Source organism: Sparus aurata, chromosome 9 (genome assembly GCF_900880675.1).
Source record: "Sparus aurata chromosome 9, fSpaAur1.1, whole genome shotgun sequence".
Lineage (NCBI taxonomy): Eukaryota > Metazoa > Chordata > Actinopteri > Spariformes > Sparidae > Sparus > Sparus aurata.
In genome coordinates, this window is record NC_044195.1 from 13,999,282 (window position 1) to 14,026,990 (window position 27,709).

Here is a 27,709-nt window from a genome sequence, read left to right on the forward strand (position 1 = left end):
ATTTGGGAGGACACATTCAGTATAAGCTGTAAACTGAGATACTAAGGCTTTAGATCAGCTCCTGGATTTTTACTTGATTATTAGGCCCTGTAAGCCAGTTCAGTCGTGTTGCACAATCTTCATCTGCAGATGGAGATGCCAAGTTGTCACCGATTACAGAACTGCATGTGATGTGATGTAAATTCAAACAGCAACTGTATGGACTTCTGTCAGCTGAGTGGCTTCTGTGGCTCTGGGCAAAGTCAAATGACATTGCCATTTGTACTCTGCCATGCTAAATGTACCTGATGGATACGCAACCCAAAATAACCCAGAATCAATTGTGTCTGATGTTTTATCCTCAAAAAAGTAAAATTAGCTTTGTCGAATTAAGCCTCTCCATTTTTTTAACAATTTGATTTTACGCACTGGACGCTTTACGTTTCTTTTTTTAAATACTCAAACTGCAATATGGCGGCGACGTTGCCGTACGGTCCAGCGCTCAATGAGGCGTCTACATGTGTCTGTGGGTTATGGGGCTCATCATTGTCTTTGCATCTTCTCCCTGATGCCTTACTGTATCACAGGCTCAAATCTGGTTACATTTCACTGCAGCAATGTGAAGAAATCTCACTTCAAAATCTCCTCCAAAATAAATAAACTCTATTTACAGTATCCTGACCTCTGACCTTACATCAAATCAATTCCATCATAGGTTAGTTCATCATCGTCTTTGCATCTTCCTGACTCTATCACATGTACATATTTGGTTACATTTCACTGCAGCAATGTGAAGAAATCTCACTTCAAAATCACCTCCAAAATGAATAAACTCCATTTACAGCATTTTGACCTTTGACTTTATGTCAAATCAATTCCCTCATAGGTTATCTCAAACACATATAGTTGTCTATCTATGGTATCAACTCCGTCCGCATTCGATTGGTTTAGTCTTGTAGTCACGTGACATTATTTTCCCTCACTTCCGGGAATAATCGTCACAGCAGCAGTGAGCGGCAACAGCTCCGGCAGAAAGTGAAAATAAACACCGACAGACCTCCGTCCACCGACCCGTGTGGCAGGTGAAACTGTCAGCCTGAACCGCTCACGGCACTACAGACTGGCCCATTCTACAGGTAAGTGTAACGGGAATGTTAATATTTTTCTTCTGTAGTTTTAAAAGTTGTCTTTAAGCTGTTTTATGCCTCGGTAACCAGTTGAAAAACAAGTTAGCTTAGATGAAAAGGACCGTCCGAGCGGATCCGTCTAGCATCAGCTCCGTTCACTTTGCTGTGTTGTGTCAGCTGGACAGTTTGCTGAATAATGCGTTTGTAACAATAGACAACATTAGCCTGCTCGCTAGCTCACTAACTGTTGTTATGTAACAGTGCAGTGGTTTATGTTTGCTGAGGGTTTAATGTAATGGTACACACACATGTGTGAGGCTGCTGATTTTGTTTGGCAGTGTTGCTGCAACACATAAAACCTCTGTGACCAGGACTTTCAACACCCGTTAAGTCTGTTGCCTCAGAAATTCTTAAGCCTTCAGGGTTCATAAGCTGTTTTCACCAATAACAGATCCAGTGAGACAGAAACAGTAAGTCTATGGTTGTAACAGAGTGTAGAAAGTCAATCCTAAAGCAGGTGCTTCTTTGTTTGTACCTGACAGTGAGGCTACTGTAATGTCAACAGAGACAACTGTCTGCCTAAACGTTGGGGGCCAAATATAAAAACTTGAAGGGGAACTCCACCAGTTTTACACATTAATGTGTATGTACAGATCTCGGGGAATTATACTGCATACTGAAAAAAGCAGTAGAAAGCCTTTTGTGGCTACAGAGAAGGCTGCATGTAATCTAATGTTAAGATTACAATGTGAAAGGTTAAGACTTGCCTCACTATTTACATAATAAGCTCTCAAATCAGATTAGTGTGTCTAAGCACTTTGTTATATTGGTTGATGAATGTCTTTGATGACTATATTTTCAAAACCAATTCACAACAGAAATTACAACCCTGGCATCTTCACCTGCCCACGCCCTCTCCCTGTCCCCTGCCATGCCTTTGGACTGAGGTTCATCCCTCCCTCCCTCGCCAAAGACTCGCAGCGAGTGCATCATGGTGGATGTAACCAAATGGCCCCTTTTCAGCCTGATGGGGCCCCAGGAGCTCTCCGCGATACGGAAAGCATGCGTGTTTGGGATGTCTGCGAATGAAGCCATCTACATTACCAGTGATGATGAGGTAAGAGGTCCGAGGGAAAACTTGATGGTGGAATTAGTCATGAAAATGAAGAAGACTGCTGAACATTGGTGGTTATGTAAGGCTCCCAGAAGGGGTTTAGCATCTTTTAACCAATTGTTTTAGTTTTGTACCTGCACCTTTGCCTCACTGTTACTGCCCTGATCAACCTTGTTTCTTACAGTAACAGGCATGTCCCTTGTTACTTCAGTTGTTTAGAAGAATGCTGCAATGCTGTTTTGCTGTGAAGTTCGAGAAATGTTTATGGACTATGAAACTTCACCTGACATTCCGTCAGCAGGGCATAATGCCTGCATTTTCATTTTTTGGTAAACTTGTCCTTTGAGGACCCCGAAAAAAGAGAGCTGCTCTGTAGTCTGGTGGTATGACAGGTAATATTCCTGTATATTTGACATACATTCATAAAGTAGCCAAAGACATGATTCCACATAAATGCTTAATTTATATCTTGCACTTTGCCACAGCAACGTTTTGAGACAAAAGTATTCCAATTTACTGTTTGTTCTGTTGCGCCAATGTGTCCAGAAAATCAAGTAATGAAGCTTCAACGATACAGATTTGAGATATGGCTTTAAAAAAAGTATTACATTAAGCTTGCACATTTTGAAATGTGTTGGGAAATCAGGAGTTTGTTGCTACTAAAGGTTGCAGTTTGGCAGCTATGTTTAATCTTAAATGTCAAGCTGTCCTTGAATATGGTCATGATCAACATCTCTGTGTGTGTAAAATGCTAGTGGCCTGAAACATTCAAAACCTTTGATATGTTTCTTTAATAACTGATGTTTAAGTAAACTAAACTGTAGGCCAGTACTCCTGCCCTTGCTTGTCACCTTTCTGTATCAGTGGAGGAGTGAAGGTTGGTGGCACCAGACCTCCACCTGCAGCTCCTATCGGCACCACCAGATGATGTCTGTGTGTACGGAATGTGACCTGTTACCTACTCGGCCGACAGGGACTGTCTCCGCTTAGCCCTGCTTATTACTGATCCCCATTACATGCTCTCCTGTTTGACCCTCCTCTATCCACATGCAGGTGTATGTGTTTGGGCTGAACTGCAGTAACTGCCTGGGCACCGGGGACAGCCTGAGCACCATCGTGCCCAAGAAGTTGGACTTCTTGAGTGGGAGGAAGGTGGTCAGCCTGAGCTACGGCAGTGGACCCCATATCCTGCTGGCCACAGAGGGTAGCTGAACTAAACATTTAGTGCTCCCCTTCCTCACATTTGGATTTAAAAGTGGATTGCAGAATGACTAATGGTTTTGTCCTTCAGATGGAGAACTGTTCGCCTGGGGCCATAATGGTTACAGCCAACTGGGAAACGGGACAACCAACCAAGGAGTAGCTCCAGTGCTCGTGTCTGCCAGCCTGCTCAATAAGAAGGTCACAGAGGTGGCCTGTGGCTCTCACCACTCAATGGCTCTTACGGACTCAGGAGAAGTGAGTGTCTGATGGAAGGAATGTTTTGTAAGCAGCAGAATTATACATGCTGCAGAATGGAAACCTGTATACACTGGTTCCCAGCACCCTCATTAGGGAGTCATGTAAGCTTCCCAGTGGGGTTACGAGGCCTTCCTGATTTTAGGTCAACAGTCTGTGTATTAAGAAGGGACTGAACAGGCCCAGGCAGAAGCAAAAATCCTATTGGTGCCTATCTTACATTCTTATCAATTTAAGCTACCCTCCAGAAATAAGATATGAACATCACAGAAAATCACAGGATAGGTACACAGTGAGGACCTGAACACAGGCTGTATTCACAGCCTTCATGCCCTGTTAACCGCCCCTTCCTTTATTAGACAAGTATTCAGTTAAAACAACCAAAGAGCTTATGGAACAATAGTCAATTATCAGGATGGAGAAAAAACTGAATTCGTCAAAAATAAATGCATATGTAGGATTACAAAAAATTTAAGAAATACATAATGCAGACAGAGCACTGTATTAAATGTTCCTAAGAATATCAGGAGAACTCATCTCTGATGCTTTTTTCACAGGAAAAATCCCCTTAAAATCGATCACTTGTTTTACACAAAAATAGTGGGAAATATCCATAAAAAACGTTACAAGTTTATTCACAGCAGTAGTTGATCCCCCTGAGCTGAAAACTTTGAAAGCTAAGCTCAGCCTTAAGGAAACTATCGTGCATCAAACAACCAGACGTTGTCGACTTCACGCAGTGTTTCCTGCTGGTTGACAGACACAGCAACATTTCAGTGTTCACTGCTAAAAATTTACAAAAAGAGGCTCATGTGTAGTTTAGTTGAGATGTGTGAAAATAATAGTTTGACATTCTGGGAAACATATTTACTGAGCTGACTTGTTGGGAGATTTGTACCACTTTCATGTCTGTACAATGAACAGCAAAGGTTCAAGGTGCAAGCTAACTTAGCTAACCGGACTGTTTTTTGGCCCAGACCGTGAATTCTTGGAGTCTCTGCCGGTTGCTTGGCAACTGGTGCTGGCCAAGAAATAGATGGAGTCATTAAAAAAAAGCCCTGCTTTCAAAGAGCTCGCTCTCTCCACCTATTGAATGTTTTTTTTTTTTTTTTTTCTTAAAGCTGCTGTAAGTGATATATTTTTATTATAAATGAATATGAAACCGCTCTATATTCCAACAGTAATCACAGATTGAGAGTGTTTGGTCAGTAACCCGTGTCTCTCCTCCCCCTGCTCATGTAGTAAAAGAGAAAGGAAACTTTCTGGTGTCCCTGCCGACTTTATCCAATCAGAGAACTCCATAGAGAAGCAGTCCTGTCTGCTTGTGAACACACAGAGAGCAGGATCCTCCTGTCTGCTGCTGTGTCTGGTGATTACTGCTGCATGTTCATGTGGAGACATAGAGAGGAGGGAGGGGATTGCTTACTGCAAAATACACAGGAAGTTAGCTAAAACACTTACAGCAGCTTCAACATTGAGTTCACATATATCACTGTACATAGTATCATAGCGTATTTTGACAATGACATTCCATGATACATTTGAAAGTTTTGTCTCATTTCTTGCCTTTAACTTCCTGCCTGCCAGGTGTACGCGTGGGGCTACAACAACTGTGGTCAGGTGGGTTCAGGCTCCACAGCAAACCAGCCCACACCACGCAGAGTGTCCAGCTGCCTGCAGAACAAAGTGGCTGTCAGTATCACCTGTGGTCAGACCTCGTCTCTGGCAGTAGTGGACAATGGAGAGGTGACTGTTTAATTTATAGGGAAGCCATGAACAACGTGTTATCCATTCCCAGCCCCAACAGCGCTCATGTGCTCCTCATGTCTCTGCAGGTGTACGGTTGGGGCTACAATGGGAACGGACAACTCGGACTTGGAAATAATGGGAACCAGCTCACTCCCTGTCGCCTCGCAGCTCTGCAGGGATTTTGTGTGCAGCAGGTGGGAGATTACACACACACACAAAAAAAAATCATTTGAATGAACTTTAAAGTTCACTTTCATCTTAATTTAAAGATATAAACAAAAAACAAAACAAGGCAGCAGAAGTCTATTAGGGGAGGTAGCTCACGGGGGAAACTTTATGATTATATATAATTTTTAAATGATGGTGTTATTATCTCATTATTATATAGACTGAAGCCTGCATATGTGATTCTGTGATCTGTCTTGTCTTTTAGACCCTGACTATCTAGTTTCAAATATAAAAGGCTTCTCTATAACAGATTTTGACTGATAAAACTCTACAGACTAAAATCTCTTGTGAGAAATAGCCCTGTTTAGGTCCACTTTGTATGTTTACATTGCAAACCCAGTAAAGTTTACTGTATTGGTGCAATGTCAATCCACTTTTTGCTCGTTCCTTTTTGTTTTAAGTCTCTGAATAAAATGCTGCTAAATTCTTCAAGACTGGGATGACAAAAAGGTTTTCAGATTTTACTTTGTTGGTTTGGTTTTGTGGGTTTTATATCAAAGATTTTTCTCCTCTTCAGATTGTTTCAGGCTATGCCCACTCCCTGGCACTTACAGATGAGGGCTTGCTTTATGCTTGGGGCGCTAACACATATGGACAACTGGGCACCGGCAACAAGAGCAACCAGCTGAGCCCACTTCAGATCATGACTGAGAAAGAGAGGTGAGCCACCATCCCCACAGATATAATAAACCTTCTTCTCACAGTCTTCTATACATCCTAATTTTCTCCTTTGGCTTCTTTGACAGGATTGTGGAAATCGCCGCCTGTCACTCCACACACACATCTGCTGCTAAGACCCAGAGTGGTCAGGTGTACATGTGGGGCCAGTGCAGGGGCCAGTCAATAGTGCTGCCTCATCTCACACACTTTACCTGCACCGACGATGTCTTTGCATGCTTCGCCACCCCGTCAGTGATGTGGAGGCTTCTCTCCATGGGTAAGAAGAGAATACTGAGGTGACTTCACACAGACTTTTATATCATGTAGTCTTGCCGCACGTTGCCTACTCATCATGCAAGATACTTTGTTTGTATGAGAGCTTGGCTTGCATGGAGCTTTAAGAGACATTTCAGCTTTGTTAATTGTCACTGTAAGGAATTAGACTGCATTGCCAGTTGTGATATTGCCCAAATATATATTAAAAACAAAGTAAATAACACTTAAAATATACCGTAACCCTCCAAAAAACGGGTTTGCAAAATCTTTCCCAGTTACAAGAGACGACATGAGGTGGTAAAAAATATATGTAAATAAATTAAATAAAAGCCAATTAAATCCATGTTAAGGATAATGTTAACATGTCTCTGCAGCATCATCTTCATACTGTAAATTAAATGGAAGGCTTATCAAAACTCATTAAAAACTCTAAAAATGTAAGGTTCAAGTTTTATAGTTAGTACTGTGTAACATAGAAAACATCAGCTTGTTTGCTTGTTCGATTTACTCTTGCCTCACCGTCTGCTGGTCCCTCTACTTTGCCCTGAATCCCATCCAAGCAACAAATACAACACATTATTTATTTGCAAATAATGGACCCATACTTATTTACTGGTCCATTATTAGCTAATAAGATTTGTGTTCCTAAAAGGTTTCCTGTAATTTTTGGTAGTGGGTGCAAATGATTGGGACATTAATGCTGAAGTTCTGAAGCTGTTGTTTAAGATAAATGTGTTTCGTCTCCAGGGGAATTTCCTTATCAATAACTCAATTTGAACATTTATTATGAATGCACAGGCCTTTCTCACAGCAGACATGTTGTGGAAAAGAGCAGGTCTTTGATGATTCTCTTCTATTCATGTGCCTTAAGTCTTGACAGTGTGACCCTGAGTCTGCATGCAAAATGCCAGGACCCTGAAACTGAAGCACCTGAATGGAATCCAGTCATTATAGCTTTTTTTCTTTGCACCTGAGATTTGTGTCAAAATGTCTTCCGTGGACAATGTTACTGGGAACTGTATTATTAAATGATTTCAGTTTAAGGATTTAATTGGAATCATTAAATTGGAGTTTACCTGTCAAACCCAGTCGTAATTAGTCATTTGATTAGTGCAGTTCCTTCCAAGAGACTGACGGGGAAATTATGAGAAACAATAAAGCCTCATCAAATGGACAGAAGAGAATTGCTGTCCTCATTACTGTTTCAGTTGTAAAAATAAAAGTAATTCTATCTTCCTATTGCCAGAGCTTAATGTGTGTGGGTGTGTTTTCCTCTCTGAAGAGCAAGATGACTTCTTGACCGTGGCTCAGTCTCTGAAGAAGGAGTTTGACAACCCAGAGACAGCTGACCTCAAGTTCTGCGTCGACAGCAAATATATCTACGTCCACAAAGCAGTTCTCAAAATCAGGTCAGGGATTTCATCTGACAGCTGTCGGTGTGAAGTCACGATGTAAATAATTCAAAAATACATCTGTTTCTATGCTGAAACAATCTGTCGTGCAGGTGCGAACACTTCAGATCCATGTTCCAGTCCCACTGGAACGAGGACATGAAGGAGGTGATCGAGATAGACCAGTTCTCTTACCCAGTGTACCGCTCCTTCCTAGAGTTCCTGTACACGGACAATGTGGAGCTGCCTCCTGAGGATGCTATTGGTCAGGAGCACACAGCCTGATCCTTATTAATATTTAGATTATGTGATAATTGTTGATACTTACAGGGTTACTGTCTTTGCTCTGTCAGGCCTGCTGGACCTGGCCACGTCGTACTGCGAGAACCGCCTCAAGCGTCTGTGTCAGCACATTATAAAGAGGGGGATCACAGTTGAAAACGCCTTCTCCCTGCTGTCTGCGGCTGTGCGCTATGACGCAGAGGTCAGTCTTCACCATCAGTGTAATGAAGTATCATCTGTTTCTATTTCAAGGAGGGATCACTTGGAGGTGTAGAAAAATATTTCTGGACAGAGAAAGACTTTGGCGATTCGACTACTCTGTCGATGTGACGCATCTTCATTAAAGGAAATGTCTTCAGAAACCAGTCAGGTGCTTGTATGTTCTCCCCCAAACAGGCAGAATATAAAGTTATAAGGGTGCTGTCTGATGTGTGTACAGGTCTGTGGATTGACTTTCTCAGCAGCTCGGTGCCATCGGCACCGTTTGTAATGAAGGTAAACACAGTGGACGCAGTGGGTTATGGCACTGCGCCCACTGTTGCTGCACTTTTCAAATTGGAAGGCTGCGCATTTAATAACATCTTTGTCCGGCTGTCTTCAGATGGCTGCAGGAATTTAATGAAGTAAGGGAGAAGCTTTCCACACAGTGTAAAGCAGCTGTGGACAACAGATACTGAGCAAATCACTTATATTTGCACACCAAACCTGCTTTACCCACATGAAAAGTTTTATTTTAAACACATCTACTGGCTATATTAAATCCAAATATGAATTTATGTTTTATGAATTCCTGTGTCATTGTTAAACATTTACTTTCAGGCTTTGTTTGCTGTTTTGTTGAAAAATTGATCTGATTGGCAGCAGATTGATGTTGGGCCAGAAATAAACACGGTTCTGAGACCTCTATTCTCAGAACAAAGTCAAAGACTCAGTTTCCACCAAAATATCAACAACTATCCCACTGAGCAAATGCATCCAAAAGATGTCGATTCAACATTTTCACAAAGTTGAGAAGAGCCAGGATGAAAGTGAAATACCATGTTTTGGTCATCCACCTTGGAACATTCGCCTGCCTGACGAAGGGTGGATGACAAAACATAGTATTCACTGGAGCTGCTAAATAGCTCAACTGCAGTCTGCTGAAGTTGAGCCTCAGGGTTTGAATCCATCCTGTAACTTTTGTTGCATTGAGTAAAATTTGGCCGTCATAAAAACTTGAACCACAAGAAGTTCTTCAGACATCTGTAACTGTCACCGGGACTTGAACGCTGAGAAGATGTCTAAAAAAGACGTAAAAAAAAAAATACTACTACAGCACGGAGGGGGCAAAGCAGACCTCAGGGTCAGGATTGCTTGTGTCACAAAAATATCTCCTGAAGAGTTATTCCAATGATATGATTACATTTTTGAAGATCACCTGTCCAAAATGGAGCAGCATGAAACAATCTGTGCTCTTTCCTTTGTCATTCAGGACCTGGAAGAGTTCTGCTTTAAGTTCTGTATTAATCACCTGACGGAGGTGACCCAGACCGCTGCTTTCTGGCAGATTGACGGCAACCTGCTCAAAGATTTCATTTGTCGAGCCAGCCGCTATGGTGCCTTCAAGAACTGACCTTGACCCCTGATGAATACAGACACAGATGCAGAGACTGCTGTGGCAGCTCCGGGAGTGACTTCTTAAAGGACTTCATCCCTCTCGGTCACCTCCACGTACCGTCTCTGACAGGTGGTTACACACAGGGAATCTTCAGATCATCTCCATCACTGTCATACCTGTAACGTCATCTCATTACAGATTAGAACCAATGCGTTCGTAGCGTGTGCTGTCCATAGCTAAAGTACAAGTCTAAGGCTGACAGGAGGCAGCGCCACTTCACAGTCAAGTAGCAGCGCGTGACTTCCTGTTCATTCACACGTTTTGTATAACAGGGTCTGAAATGCATTGAGAGTTGTTCATTCTGCTAACTTGAAAGATTCTTGCCAGTTGCCTGACATCACTTTACTTTTTCTATTATTCTGTTTAATTGACCAAGTTGCTTCTTTATTATTTGCACTTTTTTGAATATGATTTTATTCCTCTTCACTAGTTTCGGTGTGCCACCTGGAATCATTGTTTTCTGGTTGAGCTATGAGGCTGTTTGCACTTGTTCTATCCTGACACATACAAGTACTTTTAGGACAAGACAATGACATATAAAGATTAGATTAAAGCCATTTTTAAGTCTGTTGAGGTCATACTCCAGTCTTAGTGGCTTTCAACGCTGCAATGTTGCGAGACGTCTAAAGGAGGAGAAATCAGGTTACCAGGTTACCAGATTCAGTCTTAAACCACAACAGATGTGTAAATGCTACATTTGTGGATTCAGTTGGGTGGAAAGTATTATTTAATGCAGCATCAACCCCACAACATCAAGAAGCTTCTTTAGTTTGTTATTTTTATCACACAAAACACTTAAGTTGGTGTTAAGAGGCAGTTAAATGTGCCTGTAATTTAAGGCCATTTAACTCAGAAGGGCCTGAACACCTTTTCATCCACACGAGGTTTCTACTGTAGCAAGCTGAAAACCATATTTTACAGCATTAACATTTTTAAAGTTGTTAAGTTACATATGCACTACTGCTGTATTTTGAAAAACATGTGAGCTAATTCCTATGCAGTACCTTTCTACTTTAAAATCAATAATTATGTCTAATTGGTTGTGCCAGTAAATTTTGTGACCTTTGCAAGCAAATTAATAAAACGACTGAGTTTTCTGTCATGTATTTTTGAGTATTTGAACATATTGCTACTAACACCATTTCTCTCTATTGTGCATCTGTGAATCATCATAAACCACAAGATGAAAACCATATACATGAAGCAGATCCACCACAAAAACGTCATGTTTTTTTCCTCATGTAAAAAAACCAAACATTTTGTAAAATGTTCCTGCAAACAAGATAGCATAGTTTTATTTAACTGTAGGCAACAAAAAAAAAAAAAATGTCAACAGGATTTACTTTGACCATGGTTTGGTTTCTTTCTGGCATCAGACCAACCGATGGTTCTGATTATTCAAACATTAATGTCCTGGTGTGTGGCTCAAGAGTAAGAAACATACAACAACAAACTGCAGCTTCATATAAACTTTTATCATTTTAACTCAACCAGTTTATGAACACTGTATTTCTGAACAAGACTAAACATGAACTCTTCTTTGAGCAATAACGGACTCTTCTGGACTGCTCTGTACCATCAGTATACAGAAACAAATACTCAACTGGAAACTAGTGTTATTTTAGTCTTACTAAGATTAAGTTTTGATTTAACAAGTTTACTGTAAATACGACCAGATAACTGACAACAATGCAAGTGACATAAGGCTGAGGAAGAACTGCACATAAATATTATCCAACAGGTAAAAAAATTTAAAAAAAACTTGGTATAAAAGCAAACTATTATTGTCACAATACAGCTGTTCTTTATAATAATTCTTCACATTTTTTCCTTCTCTTTGCAAAATGGTTTGTTTTGAGCCTGAATCCCAATTCAGACATTCACAAATAGCTACACAAGAAATATATGAAAACATTTTAAACATTCGCAAAATGTTTTGATTTTTCCTTTTGTAGGTCAGCAGTAAAGTATCTTCCCTGGTATTCTTAATTTTCAGTATCTAAAGAGAGTGTGAACAGCAAACGACATCTCAGCTCAACATAATAACGGAACAAACTTCAGTACAAAAATATTTGTAAAAACATCCCATCTTCACATCTAAACAGTTCGACAAACTTGGTTGATGAGGTATTGTTGGATACATAACGTTTTCAACACTATTTCTTTTGTTGAATGGTTTCTGTAATGTGACATATTTCTGTGCGACATCTCATCTAAATGGAACTGTATCGTCATGATTACACACAGGAGTTTCAGACCAGTGGCTTGAGAATGATCACTGACAACTATATATACGAAATACGGTTTTGTATTTCCACGTCTAGCCCTGCTGACTTAAATGTTAAGGCATTCTCATTAAAAATATATTTATATATTCTTTGTATGAAATATTTAAAAAGACACTGATTTGTAACACAAAAGAAGAGATGGTGAACTGCATACACTGATGTCTATGTTGTTCGCTGCTGATGGACTTATCTCCTCAGTGCTGAGACGACCTCCTTCATAGCTGCTGCCGCCTTCTGCAGCTCCGCCTGTTTCCTTTGTAACTCTGTTAAAAACAATATGTTGTCATTTAGGTATTTTTTTCATCCTAAAAATGGCAATGCAATACTTTTTTTTCACGTTTTCTTGATAGCCTTGCACCTATGCAATGTGCATATAACCAGTTACTCCTCATTCAAATGAAAATTAGCTACTGGAGAACAAAACTAAAAATCAAGTACCATCAGGTGTAAACCCAGCATGACGTCATCCATTGGTTTCTTGTGACCATAATTTACCCAAATTAGCATCATGCTGTATTTAAGAAGACTTGAAACTAGTGACTGAGACCATGAACTCATTAGGAAACTGTTAACTGAGGTATTAAATTAAGTGGGAAGTAAGATCATTTTCTCACAAGTCTACATAGCAATGGACTCATTTTTGCAACCAGTGGAGCTGCCCCCTGCTGGCCGTTAGAAAGAATGCAAGTTTGAGGCACTTGCATGATCCACACTTTTCAGACTGAAAAGTGCCATCCATATTTATGGAGTAATGATGCAAACTGAAAAGTCTGCAAACTGTGAAGCACATGTAAAGTTTCACGTTTCATGAACGGTCACTGTGAGATGGAAATTCAAAGGTAAACGGTTTTGGACACCTCAGACTCAGAAGACTGAACTTTCTGAGACTAGCTCAACTTTCATCAGTCCAAAAGACATTGGGCTCTATCTTGCACTAAGCGCAATTGACTTTGTACACTGGTGCTTGTGTAATTCCTATTTTGCATTCGACCACATCGGAATTTTTCCTCCACAGTTACACGCCCTTAAATTAGGGAATGACCTTGCGCTCCCGGGGGCGGTTCAGTGAAAAGAGGAGGCGTGTTCCGGCGCAAACGTTCACTGGTGCTATTTTGCTGTTTCAGAGAACAATTCTGCAACAGACCAGGAAAAACCTAGTCCTAAGTCAGTGGCGCTTATTCAGATGCTATTTTAAGGGCGCATGCTTGGCCATAATGTAGCGTGTGCTCAACGTGCATACACTTTGCTTCTCTCATCTACAAGGAAGCAGTTCCCATTTTTGCAAACCATACAAAAAAAAGTTGAAAAGATTTAAACAGAAGAACTAATTCTTTTTCCCTCTGATATGTGACGCGCCCGCCGTAGCCGTAAGGGTCCGGGAGTGGCAATGCGCGATGTGCTCCTAGTGGAGCGGGTGGACAGAGATGGAGTTGGGGGAGGAGGAGGAAGGGGCACAACAGGAGCAGGTGGTGCGTTTGGAGACTTGAGGCGATGCGCCTGAGAGGCCGCAGCAACATCGCCACCCGGTCAAGACGGGCATTAATACCTTGCCGCATCCCGGACAGTGCGGTCCGGTCTGACAATGCTGCCACGGCGTGTAGTGGGTCTGGATCCTCTGCACCTTGGTGTTTGCGCTGCTCCGTCATCAGCAGGCCGTTGCGCACTGCTCCCGAGGCTCGGTGCGATGTCATGGGGATGCCAGCCGTAGAAACAATTGTGGCAATTTCCTCCCACGCCCGTTTAACCAAAGCTAATTTGGATGGATTTCTCCCATCCCCATACAATGCCACTTCTCGGTCTTTTATGGCCCTGACGAGAACGTCGGTCTCCTCGGCTGTGAACCGCTCCTGGCGTGCGCCTGGCAAATTCGCCATAATAATAGCAATCCGCCATGGAACAAGCGCGCCTGCTTTTAAAGGGAATGTGAGATCACGCTCTGATTGGTTTATTGCACGTTACGCCCAAACCACACCTATGACTAATGTAGCTACTTCAGACCAACCCATTTTAGATTTGCGTCGGGCGCAAGAGTCATTTATCCCTTGCGTTTTGCGTTTGATACTTGCGTTTCAGATCGTTAAGATAGAGCCCATTGTCAGCCTCCTCGTCCGAATTCTGTAATTAGCGTATATTTTAAAATGGCACTGTTACATATGTGCTTATTTGAGCAGTTACTCTTGTCACAGTGTGTGAATGAGGTTACAACAAAATTTTTGCCACTGTTGATCGATGAGTTTACGTCACCTTTCTGCTGCTTGGTCACATGCTCTGCCAGTTTCCCAGAAGCCTCCATCACTCTAATTGCAACATCGTAATCTGTGGAAGGAGTAAGAGCTTTATATTCCAGTGCTGACAAAGAGATGCTGTTAAAGTAACTTGTGTGTGCACTGTCTCCTCCCTCACCCTCCTGGCTGGCCTGGTCCGACTGAATTCTGCTGGAGATATTGTTTATCTCATCAATGAAATCAGCGAAGATGGCCTGTGTGCATCTCGCCGCATTGCAGCTTTTCCAGAAGCTGGTGGAGTCGATGCCGGGCACTGGGTCAGAGGGGAGCGCTGCGGGGGGGGAGACGGTTTCAGGTGGCGCTGGGGAAATGGCCCGTCTGGTAACACTGCAGGGTTTGGAGTGGTTGGGAGAGGGAGGGGGGCTGGTGGAGCTTTGCTGTGGGACAGGGGGTCCAGCAGTGTGTGGATCAGGACTGTGCACAGGCCTCGGCTCAGGACTGGACACTGAGAAAAGAGACAGCTCTGTGTGTTACTACAGCTTACATAACATTTCAAGGTGTCAGTGACAGATTGATTTTTGAGTAATTTGCAAATGTACAGCAACCTCTCTGTGACAACAGAAACTCCCTTAGCTAAGCAGTGTATAGTGTTTCCCACATATTTTTATTTCAAAGGCCAGCCCATTGGTCTAGGGCCGCAAAGATTATTTTGAGTGTCAATTAATCTGCTGATTATTTTCTGGATTCTATCATCAGCTGTTTAAGTGTGTCCACTTTGACACAAAACATGTGCACATGTTAAGTCATTTAATTAAAAAAAAAAATTAATGGTTTACAAAAGTGACAACTGCTAAAATCTGCAGTCTGGCCACTAATCCTTTCCATCAGCATCTTTAGATGTTTTTGCTTCCTCAAATGCAAACGTGCACGCTAACCATGGCTGGTTGAAAACCTGTGAAAATGGGAGACAGAAGGCCCATTTTGACTGGAATCATGTCTCTAGGGGAGGTGTTGTGATTTTAATATAACCTGCACTGATGAGTCATTTAAAACCTGTCTGCAGCACATACAGTATATGGGTAGTTTTCCACCCCCACCCCAGTAATAATTTCAGCTGTCCCATTTATTGCAAACCAGCTGGTCCTCCTGTAATTTGAATCCCATCCAGATGGTTATTTGTGTCGCTTAAAGTGGAGCTTTATCCTGGTTAACAGCTGCATTTTCTCAGTTCAGAGATGAAATTTGACTTTTGGTGTAAATGGTTTTAGTAATCTGACAGAAAAAAAGTTAACACCAACATGCACACCCATCTGGAACCAATATAACATCTTTCAGGTGAGCAAGAGCCTTCACAATTACCTTCACAATCTACCTTCACCACCTCCAACGCCTCAAGCAAAATCACACCATGTTCACTTGATTCACTCTCACTTGACATCAAACGTGACTGACGCTCCACGGGAGGCAGCAGACTCTCAGACTCAACATCCTGAGAGGAAGCAGATACATTTCATTTCAAATGAGTAAATACTGTTCCTCTAGTGTTGACGATATAACAAAAAGAATAAAGATTTGGAGTTAAATCTCAAATGAGAAATTAGATGAAATGCTTAATAGAGTATAAAGAAAATATGTGACGTTATAGCTGTTCAGCATAATCATGCATTTTTAAGGCAAGACACAAAAAATGCACACTATGCAACAACTCACTGTTTCATCGTCATCTTTATTTACATTTTTGCTCTCGTCCTCAACTTGATGTCCTATAACAGACAGCAAGAGACTGTAATCCATTTGCATATCAATATAATGTCTCAGCTACATTTCTCTATATATTCTGAATCTGTTGTGACACCTACCTGAGGTGGACTCAGTGGGATGATTGTTGTGTCTGTGAATGAAGAACATCATCAAAAAAATATATATCTTTCGGTTATTTTTTGGCTAATAAATAAACCAGCTACTTGTTTCATCACCAGCAATGTGTTTCTGATATTGTCGTTCCTTCTATGTGTACAGCAGAACTTTAAGTCAACTAAAAAGTAGTGTCATCTTCAAAAATAATGCAGCACCACGAACTACAAAACACACCACAGAAACGAGTCAGGACACAAACGGTGTGAGTGGAAGCTTCAACAAAACCTGCATATTTTTCAGTATGATAAATATTTACTAAAGAACTATTCATTATTTGGCTTAAGAATACGCCAGTGAATTTGTTAAGGAGGAGTGATCTCACCTGGTCAACTGGAGCACAGCGGAGAAGAGAGGAGAATAAGACAAATGGAAAAGAAATGAAGATCAGATTGTTGAACATCTTCAGCCTCTAATGGTAATGCTACTGTGGTACAATCAGAGATTAAACTCACGTGGGACTCTACTTGAGAGTTTACACTTCCGTCTATGTCGGACTCTAAGGGGGCAAATATCGCCATGTCTGGATCAGGTTCATCTGCAGTTGGAGGGAAATATCAAACAAATCTGTTTGCCATGTGCTTCATACAAGAGTGCTAGGTTACACACTGTCATGTTATGTTGAGTGGGTTTACCTGGTCCTGAAGAGTCATCGGTTAATATCCTGCTCCAGCACTGAGGTGTACGTTTAGATGAGGGCTCTTGCTGTCTGTCGCAGGAGAGAGGCATTATAATAAGTGTCACACTTCATATACAACAGTGAAGATATGAGGTGTTTTGTAAAGAAAATAAAGAATTCTGCACACTGTCCATCATTTGAAATAATCACACACTTACTTGTCGCTGAAACTCAACTGCATCTGTTTCAAAAGCAAATCAGAATGATTAAAATCACTGAATTAATGACAAAAATGAAATAGCATCAAAGAGCTTCATTGAAAATTACTATGAATTACATATGTACCTTGGTATGTGAGCGCTTCGTGCTGCTGGATGAGTTGGAGTCACTGCTGCACGCAGACGGTCCGGCTGCTGTTGGATCACCTGATAAGAGGTAAATATGTTATAAGGAGAACCACGACTTTACATCTGCACATACTATGAGACACGTGTGCTTCGAGCAGGACGCACCATTGATGTTTCTCTTCTGTGGTTCAGAAGCATGTTTGTCACAATCGGATCTAAAAACACACACATGCGTAGCTGTCAATGTACTAATTATTTAGTTATAGACTTATGAACGAAGATGTTTGCAAGGGTGAACGTACTTACATTGAAACACTACTAGACAAACTTTCCAAGCTGATGTTCCCCTCGGCCTTCTCACAGGTGAGGCAAAACTTAACAGTGCGGGGCCACATGAAATCACACCAGTTGTTTCAAACATTTGGGCAACAGGAAAATTAAATGACTGTTTACTTCCACAAATAAGTACAGACGTTAAAAAATGTAACTTCTGTATTGTTGAATCCTGTGAGACTAATAATCTATAAATGACTGATCCTGTGTCTGTGCAGTTTTATAAGACAAACCTTAGACGGTCCAGCCTCGCTGGGGTTTTTGGAGGTTCCGGGCTTTGTGATGGAAGAAGCACGTCCATTAACGGCGCTGCTCTTCTCTGGAGATAGAAAAGAACAATTAAACACATATCATGTAATTCACTTGAAACTGTCATTTCAAGAAAAAATCTGCTATCCCCACTTACCTTGTGGGTGTTTTAAGCAGTACAGCCTGGGCAAAAAACACACAAAGACAACTTTACAATCAAACCAAAATAAGTAAAATTCTTCCTCTGAATTCATTCTCAGCTGATTAAACGTGGATGTTTCTTCTGACACAAATAGTACTGCTGCAGAATATCACGCTATTTTGCCAGTTATGTTGGACTGACCCATATATTTCCCTTTCATGATCCTCAACCATCTCAGCTCCTTCCTGAACAGCACATGGGTAGTGGTACGACTTCTTGCACCGTTTGACTTCACACCCAGCAGTGGCACCCTTTTTCTTACACCAGCTACATATCTAAAGCAAATAAATAGAGCAACACCGCTACAATCTCTTCCAGCACACAATTAATGGATTGGGTTTATTCATAATTGAAAAATGTCAAGAAGCATCTTTACCAGCTTGCTTCCCCGTTTCACCTCATCCAACACATCGTCCACGGAGAAACCGAACAGATCGTCATACTGTGGGGAGTCCCGGCAAAAAAGCCCAGAGGAAAACAACTGTACAACAGGGACGACATGAGTGAAGTGAGAACAGATGTTTGTTTGGTACAGACTCCAACGGATGTCACATGGTTAAGATTTTATTAGTTTTTCCCGAGAGAATGAAAATTGTGCTGCAAAAATGATCCATTTCCACTGACAGTAAATCAAACCACAATCACAAAATCTGTCAAACATAATTACAATATATTAATTACAATACACAATATATAATTAATAAAAAAAAACAAAAAACCCTCTGTTTGTCATTTGTTTACAGATTAATTTTCTCAGTCTGACTTATTCATCAATCAGCTGATAGTTTCAGCTCTGGTTCTACATAATAGTTTGTCTCTCACAAAGCACTGTCAAGTTTATTTTTTAACTTAAAAATGTCCTGCTGAGAACACATCTTGCTCCTAACTCAGTAATAACCAATATCTAACTATTGAAAGTACTTAACCATGACCTACTTTGCAGCTAATTGACACATATCAGTGTTAGCTGATCAGTCTATACATCACATTAGTTTACTAGCATTCCTTAATAAGGGGTGCTACTTTAAATTACTATTCACTGTTGGGTAGTTTATTCTATATCTAAACACAGATTAGATTGTATAATCTGGTCATGCAAAATCACTGAATTAGTAACTTGAGCTTTCAAAGACAGGGGATGAGAAGATGACAGAGCGCCCTTTTACATAGTAGTTTAACAGTGAAGTACTCATGCAACGTTCAAGTACCTCAACACTACTCGAGGAATGTACTGAGCATTAGTTGCATTCCACCGCAGCTCAACGGCGAATCACCTCTGATAAAAAAAAAAACTGTGCCCTCCATCGACATTAACATTTCCTTTTATCGAGGCTGTGAGTGAGGAGGATCTGCTCGCTTTGCATCTCGACCGCAGCTGGGTTTCTATTAGAGTTTCTGTCTAACCCGAACCCTCGCTTCCAAAGTCAAGCGCCAACGTTTCAGCTAGCGTGACTAACTTTAGCTCACAAGCTAGTGATTGAAAATAAGTAAGTAATGAGTAAGAGAGCTAATGGGCAAAAAACAAAGCAATGCAAATATTTACCAAACAGTTCTGGTGAGCTGTGACTTGATCTTTGGTCGATAACGGGCCTGTTACTTTCGTCTCTTTGTCCCCGTGACAAAGGGCGCATGACACTTTGTGGCCGTGTCCCATTTTTTAAATCGTCTGTCGGCACAAAAACCTCTAAAACAACGCGCTGGTTGTGTTTCAGTAACGTTAAAGTGGACCTAAAACATCGAGCACAGTTAGCGCCAGTCCGCCCGCGAAACTCCCCCCACTACTGCTCTGAACGGAGGTTGCCAGGTTCCGTCAGAAATATCCCCCGTCGTCCTTCCTTGAAAAAAAAAATGTGTTGATATTGGTGGTAATGAAACTGGTGTGCTAAAATCTGTGACGTTGATGTCGAGCCAAATTCAAAAGAAACATCACTTCAGAATACATGTTTAGTCATACATCCTAGTTGTTCTAATCTTGGATCAGGTCCCAGTGGTGTACGGAGGACCATAAGAGTCACTGAAATAGTGATACAAGGTTTCATTAATTGATCAAGAAAATAGTCATGAATATATTGCTAAACAGTTATTATTAACATATCAACTACGAGCCTAAATCAGAAAGTAATGTATGTGTTTTTAATGGGCAATAAAAAGATAAGATAGATTTTTTTTGTTTATTTTGCTCCGAAATAATCAGATTGAGTCCAAGTAAATATTAGTGTCAACCTTAAAAACAACAACAGCAACGACGTGGGATAAAATATATGTGTTCCTGCAATTGCAGGGTGCAGCTCTTCTCTGTCATTATAAACCCTCTCAGAAATATTAACGTGGACATGACTCTGGTGTCCTCAGCGGACTCTACATCAACGCTAAGATAGTTTTAATGTTACAAACATATTTTCATCCTCTAGTGTTTCTAATTTATAGTGCTAATTTTTTATTTTATTTACATCATTGTTACACATTTATTGACATCTTGCTTTTATTCTCATATCATAGACAAAGGTAGGCAAAAAGCGATGGCCATCTGAATCTCCAGTATCCTATGTCATTATTAAAGCAGGGACGGATGTAATACGTTCCTCTTCTTCCTGCTCCTGTTTAGCTCATGAAATGTGTTTGTAAAAGTGTATCTTTTGTATGTATGTCCTGTACAATTATTTTTGGTGTTTGTAGACTTAAATGAGCTAACTAAATCAAATATCAACTAATATGAATTAACAAATAAAATATAAATAAAATACATGTTCCTATATGTTAATTTAACTCCAACACAAACATGTTTTTGTTAATTTCATCCAAAGAAGACTTTATGTGGGGGATTTTCTATCTGCTGTAGTCAGCTAAGATTTATAATTTTGCAGAGATCTGTGACTTTGTGGCCATCGTCTGTCTCGGAAATGTTGCTGCTTCAGTTCAGAAACGAATAATTTACCATCTCAGTTGTGACAGATGTCTCATTTCACTCTGTCTAGAAATGAAAAGATAAAAGATTAAAACAGTATTTTTCATGTTGCTGCAAATTCCAGATATAAGCACAAATGATGATAACAACAAACTTGGCAACCCAAAAGTGTAGTTTCACTTTCGTTTCTGGTCCCAGTGACTTACCAGATCTGAGGCCTGTGCCTAATATCAGCACCAGATGTTCCAGATGTTTCAGAAAGACACAGTTTACTTCAGACAGGACAAACATAAATGTATACCTTGCAGTGCAATCAGGTATCACACCTTCATTTATAGACACAAACAAGACAAAAGAGGAGTCCATGTCTGAATTATCACAAGTTGTTTATGTAAAAAAAATTAGACAAGTCACAAAGTAGTGACATCACCATACTTAATGTACAATATAGCATCTGAAATGACAAATAATTCATGACGGACAGATATTAATGAACAATATCTACATTCAGAACATGATCCCTCCCACGGGGAATAAGTTAGCGCTATACAGTGATTTCTGATTATTCACATGGAGAGACATATTTAAACTGCAGCATACATGAAAATCCACAGAGTCTGCTGGAGCTCATACAGAAAAGTCTGAGCAACACAGGTTTCTAATGACAGGCTGACAACGGAGAGACAAATGTAACGGACAGGACGAGAGTAAAAAGACGGCAAGATAAAGAAGAGGTGAGAAGCAAATGAAAAAGTGTCTAAATACAGTATATGTTAGCTTCTCTGTTTCTTGCGAATAAATAAACACCTGTAAAGGGAAAAAAAAAGCAGCAATCAGGGTGTGATCAGACAGAAAACATTCATTAGAGCCGAACGAGCTGTGCGTATTTATCTCTCTCAATCTTTTTATATTTACAGTAACAGTGGAATTATAAACTTCCCGGGTGAGTAGGTGCAGATGAACACAAGGACAACCGTCGTGCACATGTGATCTCTGATCTTCCTCCACGTTTTAATGTGAACATAAATAGATGCATCAACTGAGATCAGTCCTGCTGGCCCATTCATACATCTATTACATAATAATCACAGGGGTCCTCTGTTCCTCAAAATAAACAGACGGGAGTATGACTAGAGGAGGATCACTTTACTACACTGTGAGATGACTGTCTGTGGCGTGTCTTGTAAATCCACTGTACAAACGTCACCACAATCAAATCTACAACATGTGCACATGTATGACACATCATCTTCAGGACCGGAGCGTGTGCATGATTTTTTAAAACTGAAAAAAATACAGCTTTCTGCGGAAACCCGACAAGAGTCCGATGAGTTGGCAACACAGCACAGACAGCCACATGATGCGAGCGTTCGTGACGGCAGTGTGGTGATGTGAGAAAGTGCTGAGGAGTTCAGGGTTTGATGTCTGAGAAGCTCGTGTAGGTCTCGCTGCAGCTGGACGACGTGCTGAGGTTTCCAGAGCCACTGCCTTCTGTTAGGAAACAAGTATTTCAGGGTCAATGTCGTTCTCAATAACTATCTGTTTGCACTTCAGTTGGGATGGTTTGTTTGAATACCTGAGCTGGTGAGAGACTGGCATGATTTTGATTTCCCAATGAGCGTGATGAGATTAGCAGCTGCGATCCAGCCCTCCTTAGAAGTGCTCAGGTTACGCACGAACCTGCATGACCACAAAACACACACACAAGTGCGATTACAATAGTGCTGCTGTATATTCATGCATGTGTTACTTCTCATAATCAGCGGTAAGTAGAAGCTGTTTTCTCACCACTGCCCGTCATCCCCCTCCTTGACCAGCTGCACCATGTCTCCACTCTTCACTGAGAGCTCTTGAGCGCTGCCCTTCTCGTAATCAGCCATCACTGTGTATTTGCCGGCACACTGTTAAGAAAAGAAACAAAGTAAAGTATAAAATCTAAAGTGAGAAAATAAGCACTTTGCCGGACTCAACACAATCAGCGCAAATACAGAGTAACAAGAGCTTAACTGATAATGTAATGGGGAAACAGTAGCTCATAGCAATGAACCCAGAGAGTCATCACCTAACTCTGCAGAAGCCATCAGCACTATGGGATGTTTTAGTGTCTTTGAGCACTTTGTTTCGTTTTTTGTTTTTTGGTCTCTCTGCTCTCCTCTATTATCATGGGTTCAGATAAGCCCATTAGAATGTAAAGTCATTCAAATCAGGCCCTCCTTTACCATTTGTAGGGTTAAGGGTTAGATGCATTATGTTCCAATAATATGATGCACATTAATCTGAAATTAGTGGTACTTTAGGTAATTTAAGTATAATTGGATGCCAATCCCATGATTATAATTATGATGAGTATGATTTTAAACACAGGACTTGCATTATTACACTCTAGTATTGCTACTCGCACTTTGGTCACAGTTCGAACACTTCTTCAACCCCGTCACATCAAACCTTTTGTCACTTTGGAGGATATATTTAACCGCTGCCGGCCCCACCCAAGCCCCACTTGAAACTTAACAAGCAAAGACAGGTGGACACATGTTTCGCACACACAGTGACTCATGATACAGTCAAATAAACAGCTCACACACTGCAGGGCTCCACTTCAGCTAACACCTGCCATCTTTGTTTCATATGAGGATGCATACACAAGCGACCCACCAGTTTCTTGCCATTCTCCTCCTCCGGGTCGGAGTTAAGAGGATCCTCGGCACTGGAGTAGCCGTCATGCTCCTCCGAGGCATCCAGTGACAGCGAGGCCTTGTTCCAGCCTGAGGGGAAGATGGAGACGTGTGTTTAGTCTAGAGCATCATGCAGCTTCAGCTGCTGTCAAACGTGTGTGATCTGCGGTCTGGTGTGAAAAGAGTGAGAGGAAAAACTACGAGAAGCTCTTTTGAACAGAGAAGGAAAAACAGCTAATCCCAGAAATCCCAGCACGACACAATCAGTTCCACAGCTATTACCAAAAACACCAAGAGTGACGAACATGCACCTCCGTTTTCTAAACAAACAAAGAAAAAGTGGCAGGCAAAAACTCTTCCATATTGGTGTATATTTCTGTGATTTCCATGAGGAATGTGGGAACGTGGAACAACAAAGAAAAAACTGAAACTGAAGGGTTTATAGGAGTGAAACAGTGGGCTGGACACACAGCCAGCGTGAGCCGGCCAATGCCACTGTACCTCTCAACTTTGTCTGTAAGAGACTAGAGGTGCTGAACCACCTGGCCCTGCTCAGGTGGAGCGGGGGAGGACCTGCATCTGAGGGACAGGAGGCAACAGAAACACAGCTCGTCACTCACCCAGTCAGCCCATGAAAGTCATTGTCAGAGGCCGAGGCTTTGCTCAGGCTACATGGATGAACAACGAACCAGACAGGGAGAGTGTGCAGTTATTGTTGAGCGAGCTAAGTACCTTTGAAGCCGAATGGCGTGGGATCGCTCTGGCGTTTCGTCTTGTGATCAGGGCTTGTGGGAGAACCTGGCGCCAAGATAGAAAAAAAAGAGGGGTTAAGGATGGTTGTTGAGACAAGGAAGACAAAAAGATTCATTCTTCTCATCTTTCTAATTTTTGTGCTAATTTTGATGAGAAAAGGACTGAGGTACGGAAGCCCATAGAGGCAAGTGTGAACAATTTCAATCATTGTCCCTCCACACACACAAAATTGAAGAGGGATTTCCAAAATAACTTCTTTTTACCTTGTCTCTATGGGCTTCCATACGAAGGACGGACGTTTAAAAGCTCACAAAGACGCAAGATTAACTAAAAGCTGAGGAAGGACGACTACGAAGATGCAAACTAATTCTACTAGGGAGCACCTGCAAGATGCTGCTTACTGTTGTGATGCGTTTTGAATGGAAGAGGCTACCCTAACAGACACATCGGCCTTTTTCACAAAAGACACTCTGACATGACACTGTACAAAAAGCACAGGAGGAACGAATCAAATTAATGATGGCTGATTTATCCGCCTCAGTCTCACGATCCGGGCTTTGTGCAGGCTGGCTCACTGCCACACTGTAACGTCTTACTGAGACACTTGAATAGCACGGAGCCATTGTTAGTGTTATTAGTAGTTAACAGCTGTGCTTTTCACACTGTGACGAGTCAAAGCTGTGAAAAAGGTATTGTGCTGGGTTGAATAAAGCCAGGGGTCCGGAGCTGTGTGATACCTGGTGACAGGAGGATGGTCATGGGTAATGTAAAACTTTTATCATCGGTGGCTGAGGGCTCTGTGGAGGGAAGCATGCAGAATTTGACCCACTGACCAAAAATCTTTAAAATATATAGCTTTATAAAACTTATCTTGTCCTTTTGGTTCAACAATGATGCTTATTAGCTTAACCTACGTGCATAGAGTTAGATGAGAAGATACATAGCCTACTGCTAAACAGACTAGGTTTGTTTGATCCATAAAAAAAAGTGTTTAAATGACAAATTATAGATTTATTGGGAGGTATTGACTCTTATCATCCCAATACAGACCTGAGACTGATATCTGACTTCTCACCTGACTCTCAGAAGACTTCTAAAAATGCTATTCCTCTAAATTCTTTGAATTAAACTGACTGTAAGTACAATTTTTACAATTTCACAAATGTGGAAGATGATGTGACATGTCGGGTATGAGGCAGACAGCGGCCTGCAGTTACCTTTCTGAGCTTTGAGGTTACTGAAGCCCTGTAAGGTAAAGCGCTTTTTAGCCACAGCAGCTCTGTCTGAGGTAGGGCTTGTCACAGCCTCATCTGACCCGGAGGGAAAGCAGGAAGTCGGGACAGACAAGAGGAAGGAAGGAAGAACTTAAGTTAAGTGTAAAAGAGGACAAAAGGGTAGATGTTAGTGAAAAAAGACAGATGTCAAGACATGGGTTAAACAATCGGTGGTACATGAAAAGTGTAGTTTCCATGAACTGCAAACACGAGTTGTTACAACAGAGAAGTGTCATCTGTCTGACTGTGGTCACTGCGCTCACCTTTTCCTGTTGGCTTTGGTGAGGAAGAGGAGTTGACATCAGGGCTGCAGGGCTCAGCTTTCTTCTCCTCCCCCCTCTTAAAGCTCTTCTGACCAGACTTGAAGGGACTGTGGGTGAACAAAAGTGGAACTTGTAAGCTTCAAATGAAGCTGGAAGTATTTATTTTTTTTTTTCAGATTATCCACAGATGAATGAATAAATGAGGTGTGGAGTCCAGACTCACCTGAGACTAACTGCTCCGCTGGGGACAGGAGGGAACTGGAAAACAGAATCTGGTGCCCTCTGCTGGCTGGCTACTCAGACACAATACGATCGTTTCGAAACACTTTAACTCAACATTACACTTGTGTTTACAGTCCATTCTAATAAAATATAAGTGTTAAAGTTTCTGGTAAAACAGATTAGTGTGAACATTGTATTCAGACATGAGTTTTAGAGCACATCCTCTCGCCGTACCTCTGCACGCTTCCAGCTGGGTTGTCAGAACCTTCCTGATCTCATTCACCCAGGTGGTTTTTACTTCAGCTGATGGTGCCTGGAAGAGTTTGACAAATATAACAGGTTGTTATCATTGTTATCTGGAGGTAGATCCATATGTATACCAGCTGTTCAAATACAATACATTGTAATTAAAGGTCCAGTGTGTAGAATTTAGTTTAGTCTACACACTAATCCTTTAAATGATAAGTCGTAAGCTTCTCTTGCATTTTTCTTTTTGTTAGCAAAGTTTTCTATCCTGTCAGTGACGAGCACATTGGTTCTTGAAGGCATAACCCTTAAAATGGGTGACAAATATATCTTATATATATTATGTATTTCTATTGACAAGGATTTGGATTTGTCTAATAGCAGCCTGCCCTTGTGGTGTTAAACAAACAACAGTACATTTTGCATTTGCCGGGGTTCATTTTCAGCCTCAGATTTAAAAGTATGAATTAACAGCTATAGAAAGAAGATGGCGCCAGGTCACGCAGGAATCAGCATTAAGTGAGAACGACAACACTTATTACTCAGATCACATAGGAATTCACCTTTCATTTTCATGTGTTAACGCACCTGAACAATGTAGACCTCCTCTCTGGAGTTGCACCAGATCTCAAACTTCTTGTTGTCCCCCTTCGCATTCTCAGTAATGCCGACAGCACTCATCTGGACATGAAGACGGCAGGGTTACAGCGTTATATACATTACACATTTACCGACAACTAAGATTAGTAAAGAGGCATTATAAGCTCACATTCAGAGACTGTTTGAAGCTGTATGAGGGAGCTTTCTCGTAGCCCTCTCCGTTCTCCTCCCTCCTCTTGCAGAAGAGCAGGGCCTTCTCGTGGAGGAAGAGGTGCCTCTGCATGGGCTTGAATCGGGCCAGATCCTTCACCTTGGCGTGACCTTTCTTGTGCTCCGTCCACACGCTGAACGAGCCCTGCATCAGCAGCTTCCCCAGCTCACTCATATTACCCTGAGAAAGAAGAGAGATGAAGATGCTGGTATAAGATCCACCATATACCGCACGTTATAAAATACAGTGTAGAGGCTTCGATTTAATATCCATACTTAGTTTCTATTTTGTTTAATGCATGTGTTTCCTGTTGAGTCTGTGTTCTGCGCTAGCGTCCATCTGGAGTGTCTCTATTCAGACCAAATGTGTCTGTTCTCTAAATAATGTGTCTGTGTTTCATGGAAGCAGCTGCCACAAGTACATGTGCTCCTCCTAATGAAACATACAGGCTGTCTATCTCAT

The 27,709-nt window shown here is 41.4% G+C and overlaps 3 protein-coding genes across 9 annotated transcripts in view; 1 reads left to right on the forward strand and 2 right to left on the reverse strand.

Moving 5' to 3' along the window:
* Positions 1-950: 950 nt before the first annotated feature.
* LOC115588245 (RCC1 and BTB domain-containing protein 1) lies at positions 951-11,025 on the forward strand. 3 transcript variants are annotated; one of them, XR_003985296.1, is made up of 12 exons: positions 951-1,115; positions 1,985-2,223; positions 3,274-3,424; positions 3,512-3,678; positions 5,266-5,424; positions 5,514-5,621; positions 6,173-6,315; positions 6,402-6,592; positions 7,874-8,000; positions 8,096-8,247; positions 8,336-8,634; positions 9,736-11,025. XR_003985296.1 is itself a non-coding variant. In XM_030428693.1 (12 exons), exons 2-12 carry the CDS (start codon positions 2,098-2,100, stop codon positions 9,874-9,876), a joined length of 1,596 nt encoding a protein of 531 aa, XP_030284553.1. In that variant the 5' UTR covers positions 952-1,115; positions 1,985-2,097; the 3' UTR covers positions 9,877-11,025. The 3 variants fall into 3 exon arrangements, 1 of the variants encoding a protein (XP_030284553.1); XM_030428693.1 differs by having other exon boundaries at positions 952-1,115; positions 8,336-8,466; XR_003985297.1 differs by lacking the exons at positions 8,336-8,634; positions 9,736-11,025 and having other exon boundaries at positions 6,402-6,611; positions 8,096-8,117.
* Positions 11,026-11,186: 161 nt separating this feature from the next.
* On the reverse strand, positions 11,187-19,909 carry phf11 (PHD finger protein 11). Of its 3 annotated transcripts, none has more exons than XM_030428694.1 (18): positions 19,642-19,909; positions 18,475-18,579; positions 18,240-18,373; positions 18,054-18,079; positions 17,881-17,966; positions 17,621-17,688; positions 17,480-17,529; positions 17,313-17,392; positions 17,186-17,208; positions 16,984-17,057; positions 16,804-16,886; positions 16,674-16,681; positions 16,294-16,325; positions 16,145-16,197; positions 15,794-15,923; positions 14,613-14,939; positions 14,454-14,525; positions 11,187-12,472 (listed from the first exon to the last, which is right to left on the reverse strand). In XM_030428694.1, the coding sequence occupies exons 1-18, from the start codon at positions 19,750-19,752 to the stop codon at positions 12,396-12,398; spliced, it is 1,539 nt and encodes a 512-aa protein (XP_030284554.1). In that variant the 5' UTR covers positions 19,753-19,909; the 3' UTR covers positions 11,187-12,395. The 3 variants fall into 3 exon arrangements, with proteins under 3 accessions (XP_030284554.1, XP_030284556.1, XP_030284555.1); XM_030428696.1 differs by lacking the exon at positions 19,642-19,909 and adding an exon at positions 19,307-19,568; XM_030428695.1 differs by lacking the exon at positions 17,621-17,688 and having other exon boundaries at positions 17,480-17,495.
* Positions 19,910-21,370: 1,461 nt separating this feature from the next.
* The window catches only part of mcf2lb (mcf.2 cell line derived transforming sequence-like b), a 34,097-nt gene continuing 27,758 nt past the window's right edge, over positions 21,371-27,709 (reverse strand). The window contains exons 22-33 of one of the 3 annotated variants that reach the window (XM_030428824.1): positions 27,206-27,427; positions 27,025-27,117; positions 26,425-26,503; positions 26,192-26,261; positions 25,969-26,075; positions 25,649-25,795; positions 25,169-25,228; positions 24,411-24,476; positions 23,659-23,768; positions 22,792-22,904; positions 22,580-22,683; positions 21,371-22,494 (exon numbers count right to left, since the gene is read on the reverse strand). In XM_030428824.1, coding sequence (XP_030284684.1) covers positions 22,415-22,494; positions 22,580-22,683; positions 22,792-22,904; positions 23,659-23,768; positions 24,411-24,476; positions 25,169-25,228; positions 25,649-25,795; positions 25,969-26,075; positions 26,192-26,261; positions 26,425-26,503; positions 27,025-27,117; positions 27,206-27,427 — 1,251 coding nt within the window. In that variant the 3' untranslated portion in view covers positions 21,371-22,414. The remainder of the gene's footprint in view (positions 22,495-22,579; positions 22,684-22,791; positions 22,905-23,658; positions 23,769-24,410; positions 24,477-25,168; positions 25,229-25,648; positions 25,796-25,968; positions 26,076-26,191; positions 26,262-26,424; positions 26,504-27,024; positions 27,118-27,205; positions 27,428-27,709) is intronic. The other 2 variants (XM_030428826.1, XM_030428827.1) reach the window with 2 other exon arrangements.